This window comes from Macaca nemestrina, chromosome X, assembly GCF_043159975.1.
Source record: "Macaca nemestrina isolate mMacNem1 chromosome X, mMacNem.hap1, whole genome shotgun sequence".
Lineage (NCBI taxonomy): Eukaryota > Metazoa > Chordata > Mammalia > Primates > Cercopithecidae > Macaca > Macaca nemestrina.
Window position 1 is genome coordinate 19,626,347 of NC_092145.1, and position 26,547 is coordinate 19,652,893.

Here is a 26,547-nt window from a genome sequence, read left to right on the forward strand (position 1 = left end):
ACCTCTCATTAAAGAAGATTTGATTTGTATTTAATAAATCTTGCTCGTGTTTTGACATGTATTTTCTCATGTATTTCTTCCTAGTGTTCATTTTCTCCCTCATGCCTGAGTTGATCAAACTATGAGTGTTTAAGGAGAACGTGAATATCATCAGTAGGTAGCATTTTTCTATGTGCTTTCTGTGAAGGGTGTAATGTACAGTGTAAACAATGAACAACAACCCAAATGGAAAAAAATCAGGTTATTTCAGATCTGTTCATCACTAAATCCAACATACCAGTACATTAGTGACTCCACACATAAACACTGGCTTCCAAAGAAAGGGTATAATGCTTTCCTCAGAACATTCAACAAATGGAGCGAAGCCTTAGCCGATGAATAGGACACTTGTGTAGCAGACATGCTAATGCACCTGGAGGTGTCGTCAGACATTTGGGAATAAATACCTAAGGAGCTGCAATGAGACGGAGCTCATGAGTCACGGCTGAAAAGTAGTGTTTCATACAATTTCATACACAAATCAGAAAGTGTTTTTTCCCTTCAAAACAGAACATGTACAGAATGATTCAATGTTATTAGCAACTTCACTGGTATGCTGCATTTAGAAAAAAACAAATCTTTTTTGGGTCACTGATGTATAACTAATGCCATTTTATATTATATCAGGTGTCAGGAGGGTTCGATATAGATTATTAAAAGAAAAATTATGTGCCACTGAACTTCCTGCAGTCCAGATTCAATTCTAGTACCATTTTGTCTGTATATGAAGATTTTTCATAATGTTGCACAGATTATGTGCAACGCAGCCCCTCTTTCATATGGGAAAAAAAGCATTTCTGACCCAGCTGCAAAAGAGCATGTGTTTTTAGTTTCTCCAGCTGTGGTAAAGTAGTAGGCAGTCATTTGGTGGTCATTAAAAGTACAAAATGTTCAGTTTCACCCTCACCCAAATCTTCTGAATTTTAAGAAGCCAATCCAGTTGGATTACTCTCCTCTCATCCTACCCTCTCATTTTCCATCCCTGCCCCGAGAAAAGACTGGCGGGCTTGTGCAGCCCACTAAGTAGTGGCTGGTGAAGGGAATCGATGGCTGTGTAATATGTCAAGTGACCTGATCCCCCTCCATACCCCGATCCTGGTCTTCGACTTGAAAGGCCAAAGGCTAAAGAAATTGAATCTACATAATTTTGCAGACTGAAAGTCTTCAATGTCAAGAGTATACTTTTTTTGTCCTTGAAATGTCCTCTCAGTATATGGATAGTCACTAAAAATGAATTTGGATCCAATTATCCTAGCTTCTATTTTGCCCATACTGAGCCCGTTTCAGGGCAACACTGATTTTCTATGAGGACTTCTCTCTCTCATGGGCCGATTCTTCTCTGCTTTCATGAACCTATTAACCTAATGCAATACAAAATGCAATTTCCTGAATTCAAAAATCATCTAAAAGGTACAAATAATTGGTCTCATTTAGCCACTCTTATAGTTTCATGAGACGTCCTGAAAAAGGTAAAAATATAGTGGTAACATGTTTATTTAGTTATTATAGCCTCCAGACTTACGTACACAAGAACGACATAAGAATTTGGTGCAATTTGAAACCCAAGGTTGGGTACGCTACAAACTTTCGGTCACTACTTAAACTTTTAAACTTTCTGTCACTATTCTGTCAATTAGTAAACAAAATGAAGACTTATTCTACCAGCTAACAAGCATTTAAGGTTCATCAGGACAACTAGTACAGCTGACTAGTTTGCCTACACCCAGAGAATGTGTATCTTGGCTGATAACCACAATCTCAAGCATTTGGTACCATGTTTGTGAAACAGCTCCTGAGGGTTGGGGGGGGGGAAAAACCAGACAACTTTTGAACACTTGGGAACAGGGAAGACATTACATATTAATTCATTAAGGTAGGGAATTCCATTGCAGCATATTTACTTTAAAACCCCAAAAAGAGAAATTTCCTAAAGTATTTCCATTGTTTAAATATTGGCAGGCAGCGAGTTTTTAAAAAATGATTTTTCAAGAAAAAAAAATAGATAATGACTTTGTCCCTTAATCTGAAAGCTGGGAGACAGGACGAAGTGCCTTCTTTATACCTAACTGTCTGACTTTACCAGCTCCAAGAAAGGGAACCATTACTTAGGCAGAGGGCCACAGGGCCACAGCCACCCTCCTGGCTTCAAATAACTGGACTTTTGTCCCCTCAGCCCCTAGTTCATAGATTCCTTGTCGATGGCCAAAGGGCTTCCTTAATTGTAAGGTTACAAAACCAGAAGAAAATGCTCATGGCCCAGGGAGTCCAAAATGTGCCCCTTTTTCTGCTAAAAACAATTAATAACATACTTATCATATCAAAACGAACATAGCTGTTACTTTGGGAAGATTTAAAACATTGTCAGCAAAAGGGAGAAGATGTGCTAGGTCATTATGCACTTTCTTAGTTACAAATGTTCCTCCTTCCGGCTCCACATTCGATATACCTTCTCCAAACACCTTGGATGTAAAGTACTGTCAAGATGAAGAATTGTATCTTATAAAAAGGAAGCCAAAAATTCCTAACCAGAAAAACCTTTCCTCACACAATCTCTTATAGTTTCATGAGACGTCCTGAAAAAGGTAAAAATACAGTGGTAACATGTTTATTTCCTTCTTTTTAAAATAAGCCACTCAAACTGCTCGTTGTACTTGAACAATATTTTGTCTTTGAAATAGCATGAAAGGCAAAGGCAAAACAGAGACAAGCTATAATTTATTTACTATTCAGACAAGACTAAAATCATTTCATCAAAAACCATCTTTTAGCCAAAAGACGGATTCACTGCCCTAACAAAACTGTGCTCAATATAAGATAAAGAGCATGAAGTTTTTACCTGAGTGTCTATGGGAAGCCATGGCTCAGAGACCAAGTTCAGGAGCAGCACCTAGACCAGTCTTCCCTCAACCCCAGCTGATAAGGCTGTGGCTCATTTGTGAACATACATTTAAGGGGAAGCGGCTAACACAAAAATAACCGAGAGCAGATGTCCCACCCCTCCCCAGAGATCACAACCTTAATCCCACTAGAAAATTCTTAACCATTTTAGGTGATCCAAGGGAGAAGAATAGGACCCAGTAAAAATACCAAACGCTACATATAAATACCTGCGGGGCTACTCAGCATCCAAATTAGCTCCAGAGCCAGAGAGGCCACATAGAAAGTCATCCCTGTACCGGAATAAAATTTGGACTCGGCTCTGGCATAGCTTAACGCTGAGCCAACCTTATTAATCCACTTTATATGCCTCAAGAGCTTGCATTTGGCCCTATAAATAATACATTTTTGTGCTGTTAATGATAAAAGTAACTCTAAGAGATAGACTTATGTTACCAGTGTAACTCAAGGAGATTAGACACTATGAATATAGAGATTAAGGGGATTATAGATGTTGTCACTCAATGTCCTCCTTGGTATGTTCCAGAGATCAGCAGATTACTGTACCGGAAAGGGGAGCGATCCTAATCTCCCCACCTCCTTAACGGCGGAGAGCACAGAACAAGATGGGGAGACTATGCCTATCCCTACCACAGACACAATGAAGACATTTTGTCTCACAAACTCAACCTCTTGCTTTTCAGCGTCAGGGACAATAAAAGGAAAAATATGAATGAAAATGAAGACATCAACCTAACATGTTATAATAGCTCAACAGACCATCAGACGGCTGGAGGCTGGTCATTAGGAGCACATTCTAGGAAAAGAAAGCCCCTAAGTCCCTCCAGGACCTTCTTCCATATTCCTTCTCTGGCCTTACCCTCAGCCTCCTTTCCCTCACTCCCACCTCCCTGGCCTCCTCACTGTCCCTTGTGCCCAGAGTCATGGTTGTTCCTTTCCCTACTTCAAGTCTGCTGGTATTGCACTGATATCTCTCCTTGTTGTCTGATCTCCTGCTCTGCTCCATGAAGGCAGGGATTTAGTACTGGAGCTCACTGCAGTGGCCCCAGAGCCTAGAACACTGCCCAGCTCCCAGGAGGCTCTCAGTAACTATTCCTTGAAAGAATGAACTAAATAACTGAAAAGTCCATCAAGCCTCCAAAACACAGTCCCACCTGCAATCCTGAAAGTGGTTTTGGCCACTCAACTTCAAGGAAGGCAGGCTGACCTTCACGCTGGTACAGACACCTTTATAGCCACTGTCTTGTTTAACAGTGCATGTCACTGGTTTTGACCCTATTCACACATCTCCCCTACCAGGTTGAGGGCCAGGGCAGTGCTTTGCTGGTCTTCATGTTCCTAAAGCACAGAGTAGGACAGCAGTAAATGCTCCATGAAAATGAATGAATGAGTTCCCCAATTCTTATGATCTTCAAATGTTTAAGGAAAAATTATTCTAAAAGACAGCTGACATCAGTAACTCCCAGTTAGCTAGAAAATGACACAATAAAAGCCAGGTTGTTACGAGCAAATTTATTACATGTTAGAGAAAAAAAAATAAGCCTGGGAAAAGAAGAGAAGCTACACTGTGCTCTTGCTCCACGCCTTTCTAGTCTCTTTCTTATCCGGCCTGATTAAATTATGGTGCACAGATTAGCCAGTTGTAACAACACCACACCCCTAAAATAAACTGAAACTTTTCACCTAGAGGAAACTCTCTTACTTTATTAGATGATTAACCTTAATGAACCCTGAATTTTTTATTTTAGCAAGGTATATTTTTAGGAAGAGCCCATGTATGTTGAAATACCTCTCTTGCAGCGCTGTGAACAATAGGCTTGGTGTGCCTAATACTTTCCTTTAGGAAGTCAATTCCTGTTTCAAGCTATGCATCAGGAAGTGTCTTCTTTTAGCAAGTATGGTAGTTCTTTAGGTTTCTTATCATTTTGAAAAGCGATAACAGAATATGGATAGATAGCTTTATGAAAGTATCAAAAAACAAATCTATTTTGCCTAAAATACAAGAGAAAATTCAAAGACAAGAGAATCACTTTTTGACCACCATGAATTAGTCAACTATGACCAGCCAGGATGGGCTGGGAGCTTGGGCCTCCAACAATAGCATTTATTCCAGTTATTTCCATTTCCATCAACCAGGTAACTCTGCCTTCCTAAAAACTTCATGAAGCATGACTACTACCTGCTCTGACATCTGGCCCTACTGCAGATGTCCTCAAGCCACAGAATTAGACCTTTCACAAAACCAAGACAGAAACGACCCTTTGCATGATGAGAAACAATTTCTTAGGAAGAATAGTTGGTAACTTTGTCCTGTCTTCGATCAGTGGCTCGGAACCCTTGCTGGTTATTTCACAGGTACCTGGAGTCATGGGTTTCATTGGCATCTGAGTCAATCTTGTTACACATTAACAGTATGATGTTTAATAATATCTTTAAGAATCACTGTACTGTTTACAAAGCACCTTTACATACTATTGATGGAGCTGGCTGGTGTTTGGGAGCAACTCTCCTTGGTGTATGATGGTTACATTTCAGGCCTTCTAAGTCTCACACTCTAGCAGTATCAGGACTACTTTTTCAGTGAGTGCTAGGTATCAAACTACCTAAGTTTCCCTTCCATGTGATCCTCTGCAAATCATTTACTTCAGGGTTTATCTACACATCCTTATGGTCCTATCTGCACATGCATTATGACCTATTGTTGGGTTAACTTGTAGATAATATCACCCCAGCCACTGCTTTATTATATATGACAAGCACTTATTGGACAGATGCCCTACTATGTGGTGCAAGATATTTTGCTGGTCACAAAGAATAAAATAAAGTCCTTACTTTCAAGTGTAACAAGATAAATATACAAATGACTACCATGCAAGGCAGAGCCTTACAAGTATTACAAGAAAGGTATAAAGTGTTACTGAGATTTATCACAGGGAGAGATCACATCTGGTTTGGAGATCAGAAAAGACTTGATGGATGTTATGGCATTTGACCTGGTCCCTGAAGAATAATTAAGACTTTGGCATGCGGACAAGGGGGAGGGAGGATTCCAAGAAAATGGTACCATGTCACCTGAGGTATGAGAAAAACACAGGACGTGTTCAAGAAGCAGGATGCAGCTGGGGGGTTTGGGGTGTGACAGAAACACAGTATAAGGAAGTAGTGGGACCGAAAGCTAGAGAAGAGGGAAAGTCACACGCGGAGGACCTTTCTGCAACTGGTGCAAGGGAAGAATGAGATGGAGTCACGCAAGCAGTGATAAGAAGAGCAGATCTCAGAGAGGAGAGGAGGCAGGGAGACAGCACAGGGTACTTCTATTATCCACTGAGATGCAAGGAAAGACTGAAAGAATGACAGGCAGAGGCAATGAGCATGGAAAGGAAAAACTAGATGTAAGGGACACTGTGACAGGGCTCTACAAGGACTGAAAGAAGGGGAAGGAGCCAAGGATCTCTCTGAGGTTGTGACTCCGGGTGACTGGGAAAATAATGGGGAATATGGGAGGCAGAGCTGGTGTAGGGAAGAGTGGCACTTTATTTTAGACTTCACAATGAGCTTCTTCTGAGATGTCAAAAATGAACCCCCTTCAATGGGATCCCAGTTATCAAGGAGCGAGAGAGAACAGTAAGATTACAGTAGAATCACGTTTGTGGGATTTCTCACACTGCAATCTAATCCTAGCCTCTCTACCTCAGAAACACCACTGGGAGGATCAAACTTCAAAAGTTCAAAGTGGTGCAACCGAAGAATCAAACACGGCAAATTCAGTGACCCACTTGGCCCACATTTCAGGACTTCCTCATTCACAGCTTGACTTGTGGTCACCTTTCTCCCTTTACTAGATTTTTCTTTTCCTGAAGAAATTTCCAAATTCAAACAATTACTGGCCATTAGTCATGGCCAGGGGCAAGAGGCTGATAACAAACTGTAATGGAGTCTTTGTGGATTTATCCGTGGTTTCGTGTCCATTTGTTTTTTTACATTACTCTTCTTTCCCTCATATCTACTACTAATAAATTAATAGACTGCAAGTTTTTTTTCTCAATATAATTTTGTCAGGCTACTTAATCCCTCTGCCAACAATTTCTCCTGAGTGAGTCCAACTGCAAGATTAAGGCAACTAGTCATGCACTATGATATGATGTGATTCAATGTTGAGCTCTCCGGAGTATTTCTTGTCCTATGTACTCTTGCCAGAAAAAAGCCCAGGACAGCTTCAGCCATCTCATGTTCCCGTCAATCTTTAAGGTGGGAAGAGTACTTTTTCCTACTGACAAGTCCAATTTTGCAAAGTCACTGCTTAAATGTCACAATTCATGGCATACCCGCCAGAGAGTAAAATGAAGGAGCACCCCTGGAACCCCAAGAGGGGGGATTTGGTCATGTAAGGTCCTAATGAAAACAAACCTGAAATTCGGCCTCCCCAAAGGGTCTCTGAATCTCAGAGAAAAGGAAAAGGTGAGTATGAAAGGAGAAGACCTGTAACAAATGAGGTAACATACATGAAATAAAGGACACTGTAAACAGCAAAGCACCTGGAAAATGCTAATTAACTCAATTGAAGACCTGTTCATTTCACAGTTGACCAGGGCTTCGAAGTTTCCTTATAATATTCACAGAGAGATTAAGAAGCATGAGCCACAGCCCCTGTCCTTTGATTTTTGGTAATGTCATGATCAGTAACAGTTTTAAATGTCTCTTGTCCCCAAAGTCTCTTCCCTTCCTGTGTTACTACCAGACTTTTACCAAGAGGTAGGAACTATCCCAACCACATCCTACAGATACTTTTATGGGCCTAAAACCAGAAATCACTACCAGGAAAACACTGAACAAATGACTTTCAGAGCATGCCTAGGATGATATTTTTCAAAAAACAGAAGCAGCAAAAAAGTAAAAGAAGTAAAGAAAATAGAAACCAGAAAATGTTTTAGAAAGAAATATATAACATAAATCAGAATCTCAAATCAAAGGAAAATAAATGTTTTAGGAAACTGAGAAGCTGGTAAGGATAAATCCTTGTCACATTTTAGATGTTAAAATTCTCTTCCAGTTTATTTCTACCACCTACTTGTGATATATCTGTTTTATTTCCATGTTGCCATGTACCATGACTCAAAACACCCTTTCAACCATGCTAAGTCCTGGCATTCACCAAGCCCACCTTTTATGAACATTTCAAGCCTCTGATAAATGCTTGAGGGCTAAACATTCCATGACCCTATTCTATAATTTACCCAGCTGGTTAATATCCATAACAGGAAAGAAGAGCAAATCAAATAAGCTTTCATCCATACCTTTATTCTTAATGCTGATAACTGAGATCGACTGCCTTGTTCAGGGATGTTATCATAATAATTCATGAGCTCTGCTTCCTTGTGTGAAACATCAAGGCTAGTAACATACAATCTATCTATATTTACCAAAAAATTATAATTAAAACATTACTTTATTATGCATTGGTGTCTTCAAACCCCAAATAGAAGATAGCCCTAGAATTCAGGGTAAAGGTTGAAAAGACTCATGAGTGGTTCTCTGGGGTTTGGTCAGTAGAACATCTGAACCTAACATGGTGCACAGAAGTGGAAGCGTGAACATAGCAGGAGGAAAGAGACCAAGCCGTGACCTGGATGTCACTCAGGAAGTCTATATTTTGTTAGGCAACAGCATTGTCTATTTTGATAGCAGGGGAAATCCAGATTTCCAGAGGACTGAAAGTACATAAAGTGAAAGCTCACTTGGCTCCCATCTGCCAAGTTTCCCCGAAGGCCATCATTTGACTGCCTGAGCAGTGTCTTGATTCAGATTCAATGCAGGAGTAATTACAGGTGGACAGAGGAGAGCAGTGGCCCACAGTGATTTGTATCTGAGAGAGCAAATAATAACTTTCTGTGGAAAGAGCTCTTCTGTTGTGCCAGGACAGGCACTGTTTTGTGAAAACTCAGCTGCAGAACCAGAGTGATTTTGTTGGTGTGTGGTCTGCCATTAGATTACCACCCTCCATGGCAGCTTGTCTTCCCTGTTTTTCAACCTGTGCATGGTGAGGACAGACTATAGGCTCCTCCACAAGTTGGAGAGGCTTGGCGGACCTAAAGAAAAGTGAGCCAGGTCCGAGGGTGTCTCCAGCTTCAAAAAGATCGCATGATAGAGTTGGAAATGGTCTTAGATACCACCTAATCCAATCATCTCATTTTATAGATGGAAAAGCTGAGACCCAGAGATGGAGAGATGACCTGCTTCCCTGAGTTAACAGCTGCTCCAGGTCTAGAAGCTGAGTGTCTGGACTCCGAAGGCACTATTCCTTGTACCATATTAGCAAGGGATCTTTACACATGACAATGTAAACCTTAGGAATGCTATGTACGGTAAATGGGGCTTGTTATCCCTTGACTTTATATTCATCAACAGAGGTTAATCTGGGTCACATATCCTGAGACTAAGGGACAGTTGTGTGTGTAGGTGACACATTTTGCAGATTCTCTCATGCAAGGGTCCAGTCAAGTTATCTCCGCCACAGTTATGGTTAATGCTGGAGTCTCTTAGCCTACTCTTTGCTCAATTAAACTCTATTAGACTTAAAAAGAAAAATAAAGTTCACGGATAAACTTTGGCTAACTTGGAAGCAGTAGTTGACGCAGAGCTGAGAGAGATATGGACTAGGTTGGATGGGGAAGCAGAGGCTCCACCTAAAACAGCTGACACTTAAGGAACAAGAGTGAGTGATTTCAAAGCCTTTGAAGTCAAACAACAAGTTCACCATGCCAGGCAGCAAGTACATGAAACAGAACGACAGGAACACGAAGTCCAGAAAGGAGAACGCAAGGAGAGTCTGCAGCTAGAGGAGCAGAAGCCACCAAAGAACATGTACTTGGAAAGATCACACCCCATTCACCTCACATCCCCACCCCTCTGGCTCATTTCCAATCAGTGTGATAATTAACACGAACAAACATGGGAAGTATGTACCTGACTGGTATAAATAAGACCAGATTATTTAAGGTACAGAAAATGAAACAAGGAGTGGTTGTCCTATTGTGTTCAATGAAATTCAGGTAAAATGGTTTAGACTGGACCATAACTATTTTTGAAGGCTTCCATGAAAGAAATTTAAGGCTTAACTTTATATGAGATTGGTTGAATAATTAACATGGTTAGTTCCAAGACAAATAATAGGAAATTTGCCCTGAGATAGTATCAGTATATTTATTTTATAATGATTCAAGAGAATATAGTGCAGTGGCTAAGAGCATAGACTGAAGCCAGAATATCTAGACTTGAATCCTGCCTCCACCACTTACTGGTTGTATGACATTGGCAAGTTTCACTTAACTTCTCTGTGACTAAATTGCCCATCTATAAAATGGGGATGATAATAGTACCTATGTAAGAGGGTCATTGTGAGAAATAAAGCAGTAAATATTTGTAACATTTAGAACAGTGGCTGGCACACAGTAAGCACTATATATTATTATTAATTCAACTACACGCTAAAAATGTGGCTGATCCAAGCAGCAGATTCCTACAAATAGAATTTATCAAGTTTACTAACTCACGGGTGATATGTGGAAAAGAGATAAGAGCTCAGGATGTTGGCCAAGAGCCCAGCTGCAAGGACCATGGGCCTGAGAATGACTGGGGCAGCAGAGAGCAAACCTCAGAGACTCAGAGGAATTGGCCTCTAGCAGCTTGACAGCCCAGTGGAGACAGTCTGTGGATTCAACATGGGTCAGGAGGGTTTATGAACAGATGATGGAGACCTGGGGAGAACAAATCTCTCCTCTGTTGATCCTCTAATGAAATAAATACCCAATAGGTCTAGGTCACCTGCCCAGTCTTGAGCTGCGGAGGGTCTTCCCTACATCTTCCCTGCCAGGAAAGGGCCCAGTTAGCCCAATGGATAATTAGACCTTTTCTGGCTAGAGTCAATAAACTTTCCAACACAACAAATAAGGGTTTACTTTATGAGCACTAATTCATCAGGCAGGCCACCCTTGCTTCACATCTCTGAGCTTAAGTTGGCTATAAAGGCCAACAATGAAAAGAGGCTACCTATATGCAGCTCCAGCCAGAATGCAGATTAGCATCGTATTACATGAGTTAATTCTGAATAAATGCCAAGGACATGGATCTGAAAGACCCTGTCTCATCAAGCCACTTACAGAAAGGACTCTACAGCTCAGGAGATGAGGTTGTTCGTGCTGAGACATAGTTTGGGTGAGTACAGCAATGCCCAAGGTCCCAGGGTGGCAGAACCAAACTATGCACCATCTACCCAACTCTTGACCAAAAATATGTTGAGATCAATCCCCTGTACCCACCCCAAGACGAACTCCGGCTAAAGCATCTAGAGTTGGGATGACTGTAAGAAGACTATTATCTGACCATTGTGTAGACAGACCATTGCTGTACGTCCACAATGACTGAGCACCTCACATTCCCACCCAAAAGAAACCCCAGACCTCTTAGCTGTCACTCTCCATGCATGAACAGTGACTAGGATCTTAGAGGCTATATTTTCAGGTCCACAGATCTCATCCCAGAGTCCCGAAGCTAACCTCCTCCTATCACAATAGGGTCCTAAACCCTGTGCCTCAGCTCACCGCAGGAGAACACGAGGAAGGGAACAGGGGCATATCAGCCTAAGGAGGCAGGGACAGCTCTGGGATGAGCTGTGAGGAGAGAAAGGGTACACTGGTCCCAAAGATTCTCTGAGGCTCCATACCTCCTCTCCTACTGGCACAGCCTGGGCAAGGCCTGCAGCTACAACATCTCAATTCCAGATAATCACACATTCTTTCTTCAGTTATTTCACCCAAAATTTTATCAATCAGGGTTTCATTTGGGTTAACAATCTTCACTTATAAAATGAAATAATCCCAGGTGAGCGTGAGTGAAGGTAGCTAAAGAACATGAAGTTCTTTGTCATTATAGAGATAATATGTAAAATATTTTAGAATAAAAACATTTCTTAGGTGAAAACTTTAGTTGTTCATTGTTTTATATGTTCGCAGTGATTCTTTAAGTTTCCATGTTCATGACTTCAAGTTGTTTTGCTACATTATCTTATTTATTGAGATATAATTTACACGCCTGTGCTTTGGGAGGCCAAGGTAGAAGGATCGTTTGAGGCCAGGAGTTCAAGACTAGCCTGGGCAACATAGACGCCCTTCTCTAAGTAAAATTTAAAATAAACAATTTATATATCATAAAATTCACCTTTATAAAGTGTACAATTCAGCTGTTTTTAGTATATTCATGACGTATATCAATCATTACCACCATCCGATTCTACATTTTCATCACTCCCGAAGAAATCCTGGACCTCTTAACCATCACTCTGCATACCCCACCCCACCCCACCCCCTGGGAAACACTAACCTACTTTCTGTCTTTATGGATGTGCCACTTCTGGCAATGGAATCATACAATATATGGCCTTCTGTGGCTGATTTCTTTCACTTAGCATAATGCTTCCATAAAAATGGAATCACACAATATGCAGCTTTTTGTGGCAGATTTCTTTCCCTTAGTATAATGTTTTCAAGGTTCAACCATGCTATGGCATGCATCAGTATTTCAGTTCTCTTTATGGCTGAATAATAGTCCATTGTATACATACACCACATATCATTCAACCATTCATCAGGTAATGGACATTTGGGTTATTTCCACTTTTTAGCCACTATGAATAATACTGCTATGAACGTTCTTTTTTTGCATAGGTTTATTTCCAAAGATGTATTTTTGAAGAGCTATGAAAGAATACATAGTGAAAAGTCTTCCTCCCCCTACCTATCCCCAGACATCTACTTCCCCCTCTCCATTGATAACCAATGATACCAGTGTCTTCTTTATGCTTCTGGAGATACCGGCTTATAAAAGACAGGCAGCAATATATATTTTTTGTTTTTCCTCTTTTTTAAAAAACAAACATAAATAGTGGTATACTATACATACTCTTCTGCACCTTGCTTTTTCTATTTATTCTATTGCTAGTTCCATTTATTTATATTCAGAGAATTTTCCTTGTCGGTACGTAAAGAGCTTCTACTTTTTGAACACGTATATAGTATCCAATTGTGAAGCTATACCACAATTAACTTAATCAGTCTCTTATTGACAAATATTTATCACAAGGATGTAAGAAAAAAATACATTTATTTATTTATTTATTTATTTTTTAAGATGGAGTCTCCCTCTGTCGCCCAGGCTGGAGTGCAATGGTGCTATCTCAGCTCATTGCAACCTCTGCCTCCCGGGGTCAAGCGATTCTCCTGCCTCAGCCTCCTGAGTAGCTGGGACTAAAGGTGCATGCCACCATGCCTGGTTAATTTTTGTATTTTTAGTAGAGACAAGAGCTTCACCATGTTGGCCAGGCTGCTCTCGAACTCCTGATCTCAAGTGATTCACCCGCCTCAGCCTCCCAAAGTGCTGAGAGTACAGGTGTGAGCCACTGATCCCAGCCTTGAAATATATACATTTTTTTAAAGATAGGATGAACCAACTAAAAACAGCAGTTAGTTTAATCAGATTGCTTTCTTCTAACCCCCAAAAGAGATCAGTCACACTAAAGGAATGGGAGTTTTGATTTACAAGAAAGGGAGAGAGTAAAAGGAAAGAGGTGAAAAGATCTAGAGTGGATCAGGGAGCACCCACCAAAGTTTACTGAAATGGCACATTGTTTTTGTTCATGCAGAGAGGATGCCATCTGGAAATCCCACGCCAGCTATGCGAAGGTTACCCTCAGCTAATCAGCCACCCAGAGAGGAAGTGGCTTTTGATTCCAAATCCATGCTCTTTGCACCAAAACCCACGATGCCTTGCCAATGAACTAAAAAACAGTAAACTCAGCAAAATGCTGATACTGACAATGCACACAACATATCCTCACGCAGTGCCATACCATGATAGATTAGTGGCAATGGAGAGTATACTTCTCAAAATTAAAGAGGCACCTTAGTGTTCATTAAGTCTTCAGGCTGAAATGTTATAAAGTACATATAGTATTTGAGTTTCAAATGTTCATGTTGTCTTCCTTATCTATTTTAAAAAATGAAAGGTGGCTTCTCAGCTGGGGATTATAATGGAGCAAGCTGAGCTGGGCACAAGCCCTTCTGGACGATTAGACTGGCAACATGTCACTGATGCATACCACCAGGGAAGTGCACAGCTCTGAGTCATAAGTCTGACCTTAAAACTGCATGCTGGGAAAACAAAACACCATCCACGTTTGTTATATAAATCTGTCATGGATTTTTCAACTCTGTCTGCATCAGAGTTTTAAATTAACCCTGTCATTGTTTCTTCCTTAAAGTAGAAGAGTAGCTTGATGTCTGTAGCCTCAAAGGTCAGTCTTTTCTGAAATGGGCACTTGTTTTCTTAAAGGTCACATAACTAATTGAAGCCAGGTGACCCATGTTCTACAACTATTTGTCACTGATTTCCTAACTTAGATTGCACCTCCCTGTCTTTACAGATAAACAAGAAAAAGAAATGTCACCAGCACCCCCACTCCATTATCAGTGAACATTTTTAAAAACTAACTTTGGACTTCAGAAAAGGGGTTGATGTTTATAAAGCAGCTTAATAGATGCAGACCGTTTTAAAATTAAGTATACTGGCAGCTATCTTTGTTAGATGTTTAAACAGGGATCCCCAGCTACGTCATGGCAATTCAGTGTGGCAAACCAGGAGTATTATAAGAATTGCAAGACCTAATTAATCTTAATTCCCTTCAAACTGTCTACTCATTTAATACCATAAGTAAATGCTAAAGCCTATATAAATTATCATACTGGAACAGGAAATGTACAGAGAAGAGATTAATTCAGGAACTGTGAAAAAGGATACTGATTTTAAAACACTTTCAGCAAATTTAAAAATCAATTTAAAAATTAACGTCATCAAATTAATTTAACAGTATTTTTATACCGTTAAATTTTATACTGTTAAAATTTTAAATTGATTTTAAGCTTTCAATTAATGAAAATAACAGTAAATGTTTTTAACTTTATTGTGTTGTAGCCCAAGGAAAGCACACCAGACTTAGAATCAAAAATCTCAAATGCAATCTCTGATTCTGCTGAATTGCTTACAAGCCAAGTTAATTTTTCTTCCTCATCTATGAAATGGGAATATTAATATCTGTCTTGCTTTCCCTATTGAATTGTTTTAGGAACGAAATTAAATAATATATGTCCAAGTACTATACAAACTTTAATATAACATAATATGGTCATAAAAGAAATACATATAAAAATCAGGCTTTGTACCCAAGTAGGTAATGTCTTTTGATTTTTCAAGTATACTTAATTTTTCATATGATTCACTCAACTTTCACAATAAACACACACACATTTATCATATACTATAAAATCTAGTGGCAGGTCATTGTGAAAAGACAGGCAATCCCCATGATAGGAATTCCCTCTCTTTCATATCAGCCTAAACCTTCAATGATACAGAGTTTACAAAATACTAATATGGGTATTTTAGTTTTACTTAAAGTCTAGCTATTTAATCCTCTTGTATTTAGTTAATATTTAATTATTTGAAAAGGCACAAGTAGCTGGGAATAAGTGTATAATAAGCAAGCTCCATAAAATCTTGCTTCTTTGCTTTGATCTAAAAATCAAAAGCATAGTCCTCTGCCTATCTGTACAGGGTATTTTTAGTTGCTTTAAGTAACTGACATGGTTTATCCTCCGCTCCTCACAAAGAAAATAACTTGGAACGCCCTCAACAAAAGAAAAAATTAAGCCAAGGTTAGTTATAAGACTTTTATTTGGGAAAAATTAAAATGAGGAACACTTTTTATTTCTGTTGTTTAAAGGGCTGGAGATTTAGTAACAACTTGAAGAAGTGAGTTAATCCCTTTGTAACACAGCCAGGATAGGGTTTATTTTCCTACTGTTATGGTGGTAACTTAGAACACACAGGAAAACAATATCAAATATCAATTCCCTCCAGAGTTGCAACTTTCTAAATGTAGTAATCAGTAATTTGTCAAGATTATCATTCAGCATACAAATACTTTCTATATAATTTGAACTTCCATGCCACCTTTTATATCAAGTCCTCAAATGCTACCAAATACAAACCTGGTACCGTTTTCATAAAATAAGACTACAGGTGTTAAAGACGAATAAACTGAGACATTAAAGAGATTAAGTGTCTTGCTTTAAGGGGGTGGGAGGAGGCAAGGTCAAACTAAGAATAGAAGCTCAAGTACTATCACCTGTCCTAAGCATAAATCTAAAAAACTTTCCACTTTCCTACTAGCCATAAATACACAGTCCCATCAATTTTCATGTATTTTAAACATACATTTTGCAGGAAGAAAATCTTCCAAACTGATTTGTGGAAATACCATTTAATTAAGGGTGGTACTGAGTGTATGAACTACAGAATATAAAGTATTCATACATGAAACTTTTTTTCAAATTAATCTGATTTGAAAGCTTAATGTTAATGTCTAAACACTAATAATACATAAACTTGAGCTATAACGGAAACTAGATATAGTTTTAAACTTAACTATTCACTATATACAGTAAATCAGTTTTATTATGGGTGATTATGAAACAATCACAGGACAAGTCAGTCACTTTCCAAGATCAAAGAGCAAGTCAGGGGTAGAGAAATCAAAAACGTTGCAACCTAATAGTCTCTTCCAAGACCAAAGTTCATGTTATTCCATTGTGCCAAGGAGTTTTAATGGGTTTTAAAGGGTCATGTGTGTGTCTGAAAGGTTTGGCAAATTTCTTACAACTCTCCATATATAATTTCTTTTTAATTCACGTTCTACACTGACATGACGCGTTTAAATATATCTAATCACCAGGTTTCCCACCCACATCCCCCAACTAATCCCTGCCCAAAATATTTTCTGTCCTCTTTTTTTTTTTTTTTTTTTGAGACAGTCTCGCTCTGTCGCCCAGGCTGGAGTGCAGTGGTACAATCTTGGCTCACTGCAATCTCTGCCTCCTGAGTTCAAGCGATTCTTCTGCCTCAGCTTCCTGAGTAGCTGGGATTACAGGCGCCCACCACCACGCTCAGCTAATTTTTGTATTTTTAGTAGAGACAGGGTTTTGCCATCTTGGCTAGGTTGCTCTCGAACTTCTGACCTCAGGTGATCTACCCACCTCGGCCTCCCAAATCACGCCTGGGATTACAGGCATGAGCCACCGCGCTCAGCCTCTTTGTTCTTATACATTAAATTTTCATACACCGTCTGAAGATTGAGAACACAGCAGAAATCTGTTTCTTACCAAGCAACAGCAGCTGGAACTGAAGTGGAAAGTACAGGATTTGCCCCTATAGGGAAGTGAGAAAAACTGCTTGGAAATGATTTTAAGGGATCTCCTGCCAGCTAACTCAAGAGTGCTAGTGAAGACTTCCAGAAGGAAACATACCCAGTCAAACCCCTGGCCAAGAGAGAGTGTTTGCACACAATTCTGGGGACTGAGAATAAAGGGAACAACACAGCTTTGCAAGAATGTAGGTGTGCTTTCCACATAAATAGGGGCAAAACTATACAGGAGAACCTTTCATCTCCATACCATTCTCTCTGTCCAAATTGTAACAAGAGTGTTTTCTTAAAAAAAAAAAAAATTATTAATTTGCACTTAACACCTTGACACCAGGGTTTGGAATCAGACCCTGCATAGATCAACTTAGTCCTCAGTTAACTGTTCCTCTGCCTTCCAAATGCAATTGATTCTGTGGGCGTAACCAACATTCTATGCCTATAACACTTTTCAACATGATCTTGCCTCTCTATAAGAACAGGAAGTTACTTGGCTCCTGCCTGGGATGAAAATAAAATTTACAAGTGTATCCCCTCTTTTTTAGGGGTCGGCAATGTCTGAGTCACAAAAAAGTTCCAATTTAAAAATTAGCTAGTATTTTTTTTTTTCCAACTCCATGCCAGGATTCCAGAATACCTGTTACTTTTAAAATAAGGCTCCTAAATTTTTTCCCAGCAAAACTGGGGCATTTATTTTATACCTTCTTTCACAGCATTCTATAGCAATTTAGTCACATTTGTGTACTGTTCAAAAAGCTAGACTTCAAGTGTATAAAATATTATGAAGTTAACTGGTGAAATCTGCTACATTCACTTTGAAATGCACCCAAAAATAAGACAGACTGATGGATAGAGGGATGGACAGATACGTGATAAAACAGGTAGAATAAAATGCTGTTAATGGCAGCCTCTTGATGATGGGGATAAAGGTGGCCACTGCAAAGTCATTTCAACTTTGAAGATCTTAATAAATGTTAGGGGAAAATAAAATATACATCAGCAAAACCTTTAAAAATTGACTGCAGCTATGCACAAGCAGGTACTGGCTTCCAAAATGTTTTTCAAACTATGGGCACAGAATGTGGTACAGTCTGGAATGAAAAACACCAAAGTTGAGTACCATAGCCTCCAAATGAAAGAAATCTGCCAAACCCATTTTAAGGTTTTTTAAGGCATTATTAAAGAAGCCCTGAACATCACATCTCACAATGAAGTGCAATATTGCACACATACGTTTTCAGACTAGGTTGAGCAGTTTAGGCCAGAAGAGAGACCTTTTTGAAGGTTCCCTAATCCATTTACACAGGCCCATCTGAAGGATGACACTGTAGCCAGTCGCCTGCATCCTAACCATCTCTCTCCTTTTATGGTAGTTTCAAGTTTAAAGCAGATACTCGTCTGTTTGCAGATTCCTAAAGGTACTAGGAAAAAAAAATCTAAATATAACAGATGGATAAGTGCTCATGGTAACTGGAAACCAAAACGTAACTCCAGCTTTTGCAGGCCAATGCCTTAACACCCATGGCTTTAGTGTAATGGTCCTGCTGTGGACCTTTTGTCTTTATTCCCACATAGAAATACTACCCCGACTTTGATGGATGACAGATAAGTGTTAGTCAAAACTTTATTTTAGGTTGACATTAATAACCTTTACTTATTTTAAAGTCAATCAGGGCCAGGTGCGGTGGCTCACGCCTGTAATCCCAGCACTTTGGGAGGCCAAGGCGGGTGGATCACCTGAAGTCAGAAGTTCACAACCAGCCTGGCCAACATGGCAAAACCCCGTCTCTACTAAAAAAACAAAAATTAGCCAGGCATAGTGGTGAGCACCTGTAATTCCAGCTACTCAGGAAGTTGACGCAGGAGAATCGCTTCAACCTGAAAGGCAGAGGTTGCAGTGAGACGAGGTCACACCATTACACTACAGCCTGGGCGAGAGAGCGAGACTCCGTCTCAAAAAAATAATAAAATAAAATTAAAATGTCAATCAGTATGTGTTCTCCAGGATGTTAAAATTTTCTATGAAACACAGTCAAGTGTTTTTGTTAGGTTTTCTTATTAGTGTTTTTAAAAATAGTTCAATATACTTGCCAAAGTATAATTCAAATGTTAGTAAAACCTCTGAGACATTTCTATGAATTCTAGGGTTCCATGGAATATAATATGAAAACCACTAGACTGGAAGGACTCTATTTGCACTCTTAGTGTTTATTCAATCCATGACCTTTAAGTCATATAAACAGCCACCAAACCCTCTCTAGAATTCATATATGAAAGTGGTATCATGCTGGTAACTTCCTGATCTGAATCTCTTCCCCACTCCTTATACCCAATTCTATCCTCCCTTTATAGTAGCTAACTCTAACCTTTTGCCCTACTATTCTCAACCCCAATTCTTTGAATTCATTCATATCCACAACCCCTCAACTGCATTTCCTAGGCTGCCTTTCCAAGTTTCAACAATACAAATAATGTGACCATATAATGAAGCGGGGAAGGGACAGCAATACGTATGTGTCCGTATACTTGCTGGTAGTTACAAACAAAGAGAAACTTCCAGGGTCTGAAAACTCAGCATATTGCACATTCGAGTTATTACCTCTTCTTAGCCACTACCAAAATAAACATCAGGATCTCAACAAATCTGAAAGCAGCTCTAAGAAAGTCAAAATTGAAACCACATAATGATAAAGCTGAAGTGTTTAGGGGTAAAGCATACAGATGCCTTCAGCGTACTCTGAAATACATCCAAAAATTAAGATGGATTAATGGTAGGAATAGGAGCGTTCACTGTATAATTTCAACTTTTCTGTTTGAAAAACTTGCTGATAACATGCCAGGAAAAAATAATGTCATGCAACAATGCGGGAAGAGGGACTGTTCTATTCAAGGATATCCTCCAACAATTCAGGAATACGGATATTAGAACAGGGATCCTAAGACAGTCCTGTGTAATACCACGGTAATGCTATGGTTTGTACTTTACACAATGCCTTTTATTCAATTAACTATATCTCTAGTAAGTACCTACTAAGTCTCTGGCACTAAATAATAAATGATACAAAGGACATAAGAGGAAACATCAGGCTTCTTGCTCTTCAGAAGCTTCCAGTTTCCTGGAGAAAGCAGAGTACAATTTAAGACAGTAACTCCGACCAAATCCTTTACTCTTTGTGCCTTACATTGCCCCAGTCAGGAAAATGGAAAACACCCATGAGAGGACCAAAAGTCAGGTCAAGATCCTATGTGAAGTCTATGAGAACTGACAGTTCAAAGGGCAGAGTTGGGAACATAAGGGATAGGCTAAAAATACTGGAGCACGTTGTACTGTTTTCCAGTTCAAACCTGTCCCATGAGCCCAATGCAAAGGGTGGAACTCACCCTCTCCAATTAGTTTCCATTTGAACCACTGTAGGGAGCAAAAGACACTCTGGATTATAAATCCCTTTGCCTGTGCACACTGACAATTATATACACAAGCTCTCACCACTACCGATAGGAAAAGTTCTCCCGGTCCTGGGAAAGAAACATACAGCGTACCTTATCTAAATTATGAATTTTTAGCCCTAAAGACTGTGTACAGAAATGGTCCTATCAGCTGGGCACAGTGGCTCATGCTTCTAATCCCAGCACTTTGGGAGGCCGAGGCTGGTGGATCACTTGAAGTCAGGAGTTCGAGACCAGCCTGGCCAACATGGTGAAACCCTGTCTCTATTACAAATACCAAAAAATTATCCAGGCCTGGTGGCACAAGCGTATAGTCCCAGCTAATCGGGAGGCTGAGGCACAAGAACCACTTGAACTCAGGAGCAAGAGGTTGCAGTGAGGCAAGATAGCATCATTGCACTCCAGCCTGGTCAACAGAGTGAGACTATGTCTCAAAAAAGAAAAGAAAGAAAGAAAGAAAAGAAAAGAAAGAAAGAAAAAGAAAAAGAAATGGTCCTATCACATATGGTTTAAGAGATGTCCACAGACTCACAAAGACCACAAACCATTGTTTTTCTGCTTTTCTACTTAGGTGAAGAACTGTTCTTTGGTTTGGATTTTTTTGTTTTTTTCTTGTTTTTTTGACAGAGTCTCACTCTGTCACCCAGGTTGGAGTGCAGTGGTGCAATCTCTGCACCCTGCACCCTCTTCCTCCCGGGATCAAGCGATTCTCATGCCTCAGTCTTCTGAGTAACTGGGACTACAGGCATGCGCCACTGCACCCAGCCCAAGAACTGTTAAAGAAGTTACTTACTTATCCAATAATTAGGTATCCTTCAGTGAGAGATGCTCTGCAAAGCACAAAGCTTATCTGGCTGATAAGATAGAACAATGAGACTACTATTCTAAATACATTTTTATATATCTCCTCCTTTTTATTTTAAATTGATCCCTACAGCTGTTCAAGCAAAACTGAAATATCAATAATGAAATACATAAATTATAACAATTATTAGCACAGTTCACCACACTGGGCTTTCACCATGTGATATAAGGTTGATATAATGATGATGATGACAATGATAATGATAAAAGCGCCATTCTTTCTCAAGAATTATTAAGCACATCAGGCCTTGATATTGTGATTTCCATAAAAGCTTTGACCCCAGCTATGCTTATTGTACTGATCATAATAAAATTTGTACGATTTAGCTATGACCTTAATCTAACAAATATTCTACGTCCACGGTTATAACACAAGTGAGTCAAGGTTTCAAACTCAGAAATTAAGGAGCATCCAACATTCATCTTCCAAGCATGGTTCTCTCTTACAAGTGAGCATCTGTTGTTGGCTTCTCAAATCTTTGCCTATTAATAGAAGAGTTGATGATGGACAAAATCGTAAAACAACTTCCATATGCACTGAACTTTTATGATGTTCAAAAACCTTACTAAGTAATCACAAGTTCCTATTGGGCTTGAACTAAACTTGATGACAGATCTGAACTCTAATATCTTATACTTGGGGAGTAAGGACAGAAGAGCACTTCTGTCACTTCCCTTGCCTCAGTCTCTGTGCAATACTTGATAATTAATCATTTACTGACTCCTTTGTTTAGGGGTTTCAAAGAAAATTCACGTGAGCTTATTCTTAGAGAAGCTGCAAAGACCTGTAAACGGATGAATAAATTAGTAAATTCTTAAAACTGGAATGTTTTTGTAAGTCTCAAAGCACCATACAGGAGAAGAGAAAAAATTTTAAAGGCCCATTTGAACCAGTTGAAGTCCAAAACTCTACCTACCTTAAAGTTTGACTCTACCTACCTTAGAGATCAGATATCTATGTCCTCATTTCACATCAGTTGTATAGATGGAACACTAGATTTGAACTTAACTGTCCAAATCTGACTTCTTCCATGAGAATCCTGGTCAAACCCAATCTTTATTGTGGACTTCCATGGCACAATTTAATATACTTGAACTCTAAAATATGGTTCAAACATTTATATGTGTGCAAATTTATAATCCTGTAATGGGTAAAGGAGATACTTTTACAAAATGAAAACATAATGTCCAATCAACGGTTCCATTGATTTGGTATTCTGACAAAAGGTTCTCTTTACAGGCAGTTCATTCACGTTAACTAAATAATACTTTATTTCACTAAAAAGAAAAGTATTTCCTTGAGATATTATGTGTGTGTGTGTGTGTGTGTGTGTGTGTGTGTGTGTATTTCTGCATGACTTCTTAGCTTTCTTTACAACCACAGTGGGTACTCTGGTTGAAGACTGTGTAAGAATCAAAGACTAGAGATTCCACTTTTCAAGAGTCCAGTTAGGACCCCTTTTGTAAGTGAGACAGTTTCTCTCCTCAAGTGAAAATGAATTCTTTCTAAATCAGAGGCTGGGAAAAGTTAGGAGATGTTACAAGAGGTCAGAACTAAGTCCATTAAATCCCAGACCCAGATTTAGTCGCCATAGAGACAAGGGAGATAAATAAACCAGTAACCTTAACAAATGTGCTGCACCTTTGCCAGACATATCTCTAACTTACCATTATTTTTACTTAAGTATCTTTCAGTCCAAACATAACCGACTCTGAAGACTACAAAACCAAACAGAACTAGGCCCAAAAGAAATACGAACACTCACTGAAGCAAAGGGCAGGCAAAAGAGTCGAAAGCCATCCCCCACCCTTAGTAATGTGCTCTCCGTTCCCCTTGAAAAACTATTGCAACATGAAGCTCCAGAGGCAATGACATATGGGGAAAATATGTGGTGCCAAAGCCAGAAGAAACCATGTCAAAAAAGAAAAACAGACATGAAGTAACTGACCTAATTAGAAGAGAAAAGTGTACTTACAGCAGAGAAACAAGTATATCTGAAACAGGGAATACAGCTGAAGGTGAGGGGGACTGCTGTAAGGAGGCTCATGACCTTAAAGTGAATTTTTGTTGCTTATCTAAAAGAAATCAGAAGATGAAACGGGCATTGCTCTTGAGCTACAGCTCCATTAAGATGTTCGTTAAGTGAACACTGGACCTTTAAACATGACGATTCATTCCCTGCCTGGAACTGCTACACATTCATTAAAAGCTCTGAAACAAATATTTATACTTGGTGTCATGTGGTATACCAAGATGCCTCTACCAACCACCAAATATGGAAGAAAGAGAAATGGGGGCTCTGGATGATGAAACACAACAAGCGAGAAGGAACTAGAGCATTGGAACCCCATGTTTAGACTCTGGACAGGAGTCCTCATGTTTCCTGGTCACTTACTAAGCACCTACTCTGTGATAGATTAGAATATCCGGCTTGTGATACGGAGGTAAGTACATAAAAGTGGAAGATTCTCAACATCTAAGTGAGCATATACTTATAGCAAAATGTACAAACAACATCACAACATGAATATAACTTCAAATAAAGTGATACTTACATTTTTTCCTTGTGCCTTCTAGTTCTTGTCCACAGGTACATATCACTTTGCATGTTACAATCACAGCATATATACAATTTTGCATCCTGCATTTCTTAGTAAGACCGTATTATACAAATTCTTTCATATTGCTAATGTAAGCGTGAAAATTATAATTTTTAAGATTCATGAAATTCCACTGCATAGATGTATCATAATCTGTTCAATCAAAACTATTTGTTGAATATATGAACTATTTTTTTCACATTAGACATTTAAATTCTTTTTGTCCTCACAAATAACACTGTGATGAACCACTATAACATACAGCTTTTTTTCTTTTCTTAGAATAATTTGTTTCTTAGAACACATTTGCCAAAGTATGATTATTAGATTAAAGGGTACCAATCTTTGTGCCTTTAGCCATATATTGCCAAACAATGTTCCAAAAGGCTTTGTACCAACTTACATTGCTACCAGCAGTGAATAAGCGCATATCCATTTCAAGTTAACCATATTAACATTGGGTTTTCTTTTTGTACTTCTGCTAACTTAGTAGAGGTGTGCCTTGTTGACGTTTAAATATGCTTATTTTTGCATACCAGTGAGGCTGAATGTTTTCCATGCATTTCTTTACATTGTGACATAACGTTGAGTGTCTTTTACCAATCTATCAGTTGGATAATTCATTCAGTCAACAGTTACGAAGCACCGACAGCGTGCTAGGCCTGTGCGCGCTTTTCTTACAATCTGTATGAGCTCTGTGCATGATATAGAAATTAGGTATCTTGTCATATGTGCCACAAATTTTTCCTGGTGTGCTTTTTCATTTTAATTATACTTTTTCACTATAGGACTGTATATATTTGAAACTGTTGATTTCTTTCTTTCCAACTTTTTAAAATCATTTTGTAGCTTACAAGGTTATCATATATCCAGGGATTTGATAATTATCCTGTTTTCTGTGGTCTAATTTATAAGTTTGCTAACAGCCCCATATTTTCCTAAATTTTCTAAAATTAAAAGCTCTAATCCCTACATTTCATGATTCTTGAGCATATCTAGTTTTTTTTTTTTTTTTTAACCAGAGGCACTTAATTTAAAACAAATTTTAAAATCAGAGTTAGATTTATCTTTTCCATGTGCTATACTGTATTGAAAATAATTGATTTTTCACCTCCTCTGCTCCAACTCGAAGTAGATCCAGATTTATCTGGGAAGATTCAACCCAAAATACCCTGGTCCATATCTCTTTTTCTTTCTCAGGCCAGAGAAAAGTGAATGTTCTAAACATTAGCACCATCACTGCCTGACTCATTTTTCTTAGAACGTTGCTGCTGCCTCTGCAGGTCCTCAGATCAGCAGTGGTACAACCTGGCGCTTGTTGGAAATGCAGAATCTCAGGCCTTACTCTTGACCTGCTGCATCAGAATCTGCACATTAAAGTGTGAGAAGCACCAAAGTAGAGTATAGGAATCCTCCAGAATAAAATAAAACACCCATACCTGTTGATGCTCCTTCTCTTAATCAGGTACCATCATCAGAAAGTATCCTTCCTCTGAAATGTTTGCCCTCAACCCTTTTAAAGCACCTCCTTAATATGACTGTCACCCTATGTCATGCCCCTGAAAATTAGCAAGCTGGTATTTTGAGAAAAAGGATGACCTTAAGTTTGCAACCTCAGTTTTATCTAGACCTGGGGTTGAAAACTCACATGTCTATAGGGGTTAAACATTCAGATAATGGCAACCAACCCTTGTCCTTAGTGTCAAGGAGGCTACAGAGACTGCCGGAGACTGTGGCAAACTTCAGAGTTCATGCTTTAGCTAGCTAAACTGCAGCCGGCCAGGCGCGGTGGCTCACGCCTGTAATCCTAGCACTTTGGGAGGCCGAGGCAGGCGGATCACAAGGTCAGGAGATCGAGACCATCCTGGCTAACATGGTGAAACCCCGTCTCTACTAAAAATACAAAAAATTAGCTGGGCGTGGTGGTAGGCGCCTGTAGTCCCAGCTACTTGGGAGGCTAAGGCAGGAGAATGGCATGAACCTGGGAGGCGGAGCTTGCAGTGAGTGGAGATCACGCCACTGCGCTCCAGCCTGGGTGACAGAGCAAGACTCCATCTCAAAAAAAAAAAAAAAAGAGAGAAAAGAAAACAGCAGCCATTTGGCTCCAGCCTAGTGTAGCCAAACAGGAGTGAGGGCTCAATATTGCCAGATCTTCTGATATTTCAAGAGAAGCTGAAAAATTTGGACTTCAAAAAATATGAAATCTTTCCATTTTTAAATGCTAGCAATTAAAATTTTAAAAGAACACCTCTGTGTGCCAGATCCAGTCCACCAGTTTGAGACCTTGGCTCTAAACTGATCATTTCCAAATTCTCTAAGTCTGTGTAACCCATCTGTGCTGATTTTCCTTCTTATTGCTGGTGCACCAAAAAGAGAGGCTATATCAATACAAA

At 39.3% G+C, this 26,547-nt stretch overlaps 1 protein-coding gene across 20 annotated transcripts in view; it reads right to left on the minus strand.

Annotated features, from left to right (window-relative positions):
* The window catches only part of LOC105481378 (four and a half LIM domains 1), a 72,122-nt gene that overhangs the window by 11,761 nt on the left and 33,814 nt on the right, over positions 1 to 26,547 (minus strand). For 3 of the 20 annotated variants that reach the window (XM_011740927.2, XM_011740923.2, XM_011740915.2), the window contains exon 1: positions 2,876 to 2,983. The exons of the other annotated variants lie outside the window; for them this stretch is intronic. In XM_011740927.2, the coding sequence (XP_011739229.1) occupies positions 2,876 to 2,897 (22 nt within the window). In that variant the 5' untranslated portion in view covers positions 2,898 to 2,983. Of the gene's footprint in view, positions 1 to 2,875; positions 2,984 to 26,547 lie in introns of those variants that run through there. 20 annotated transcript variants of the gene reach the window in all.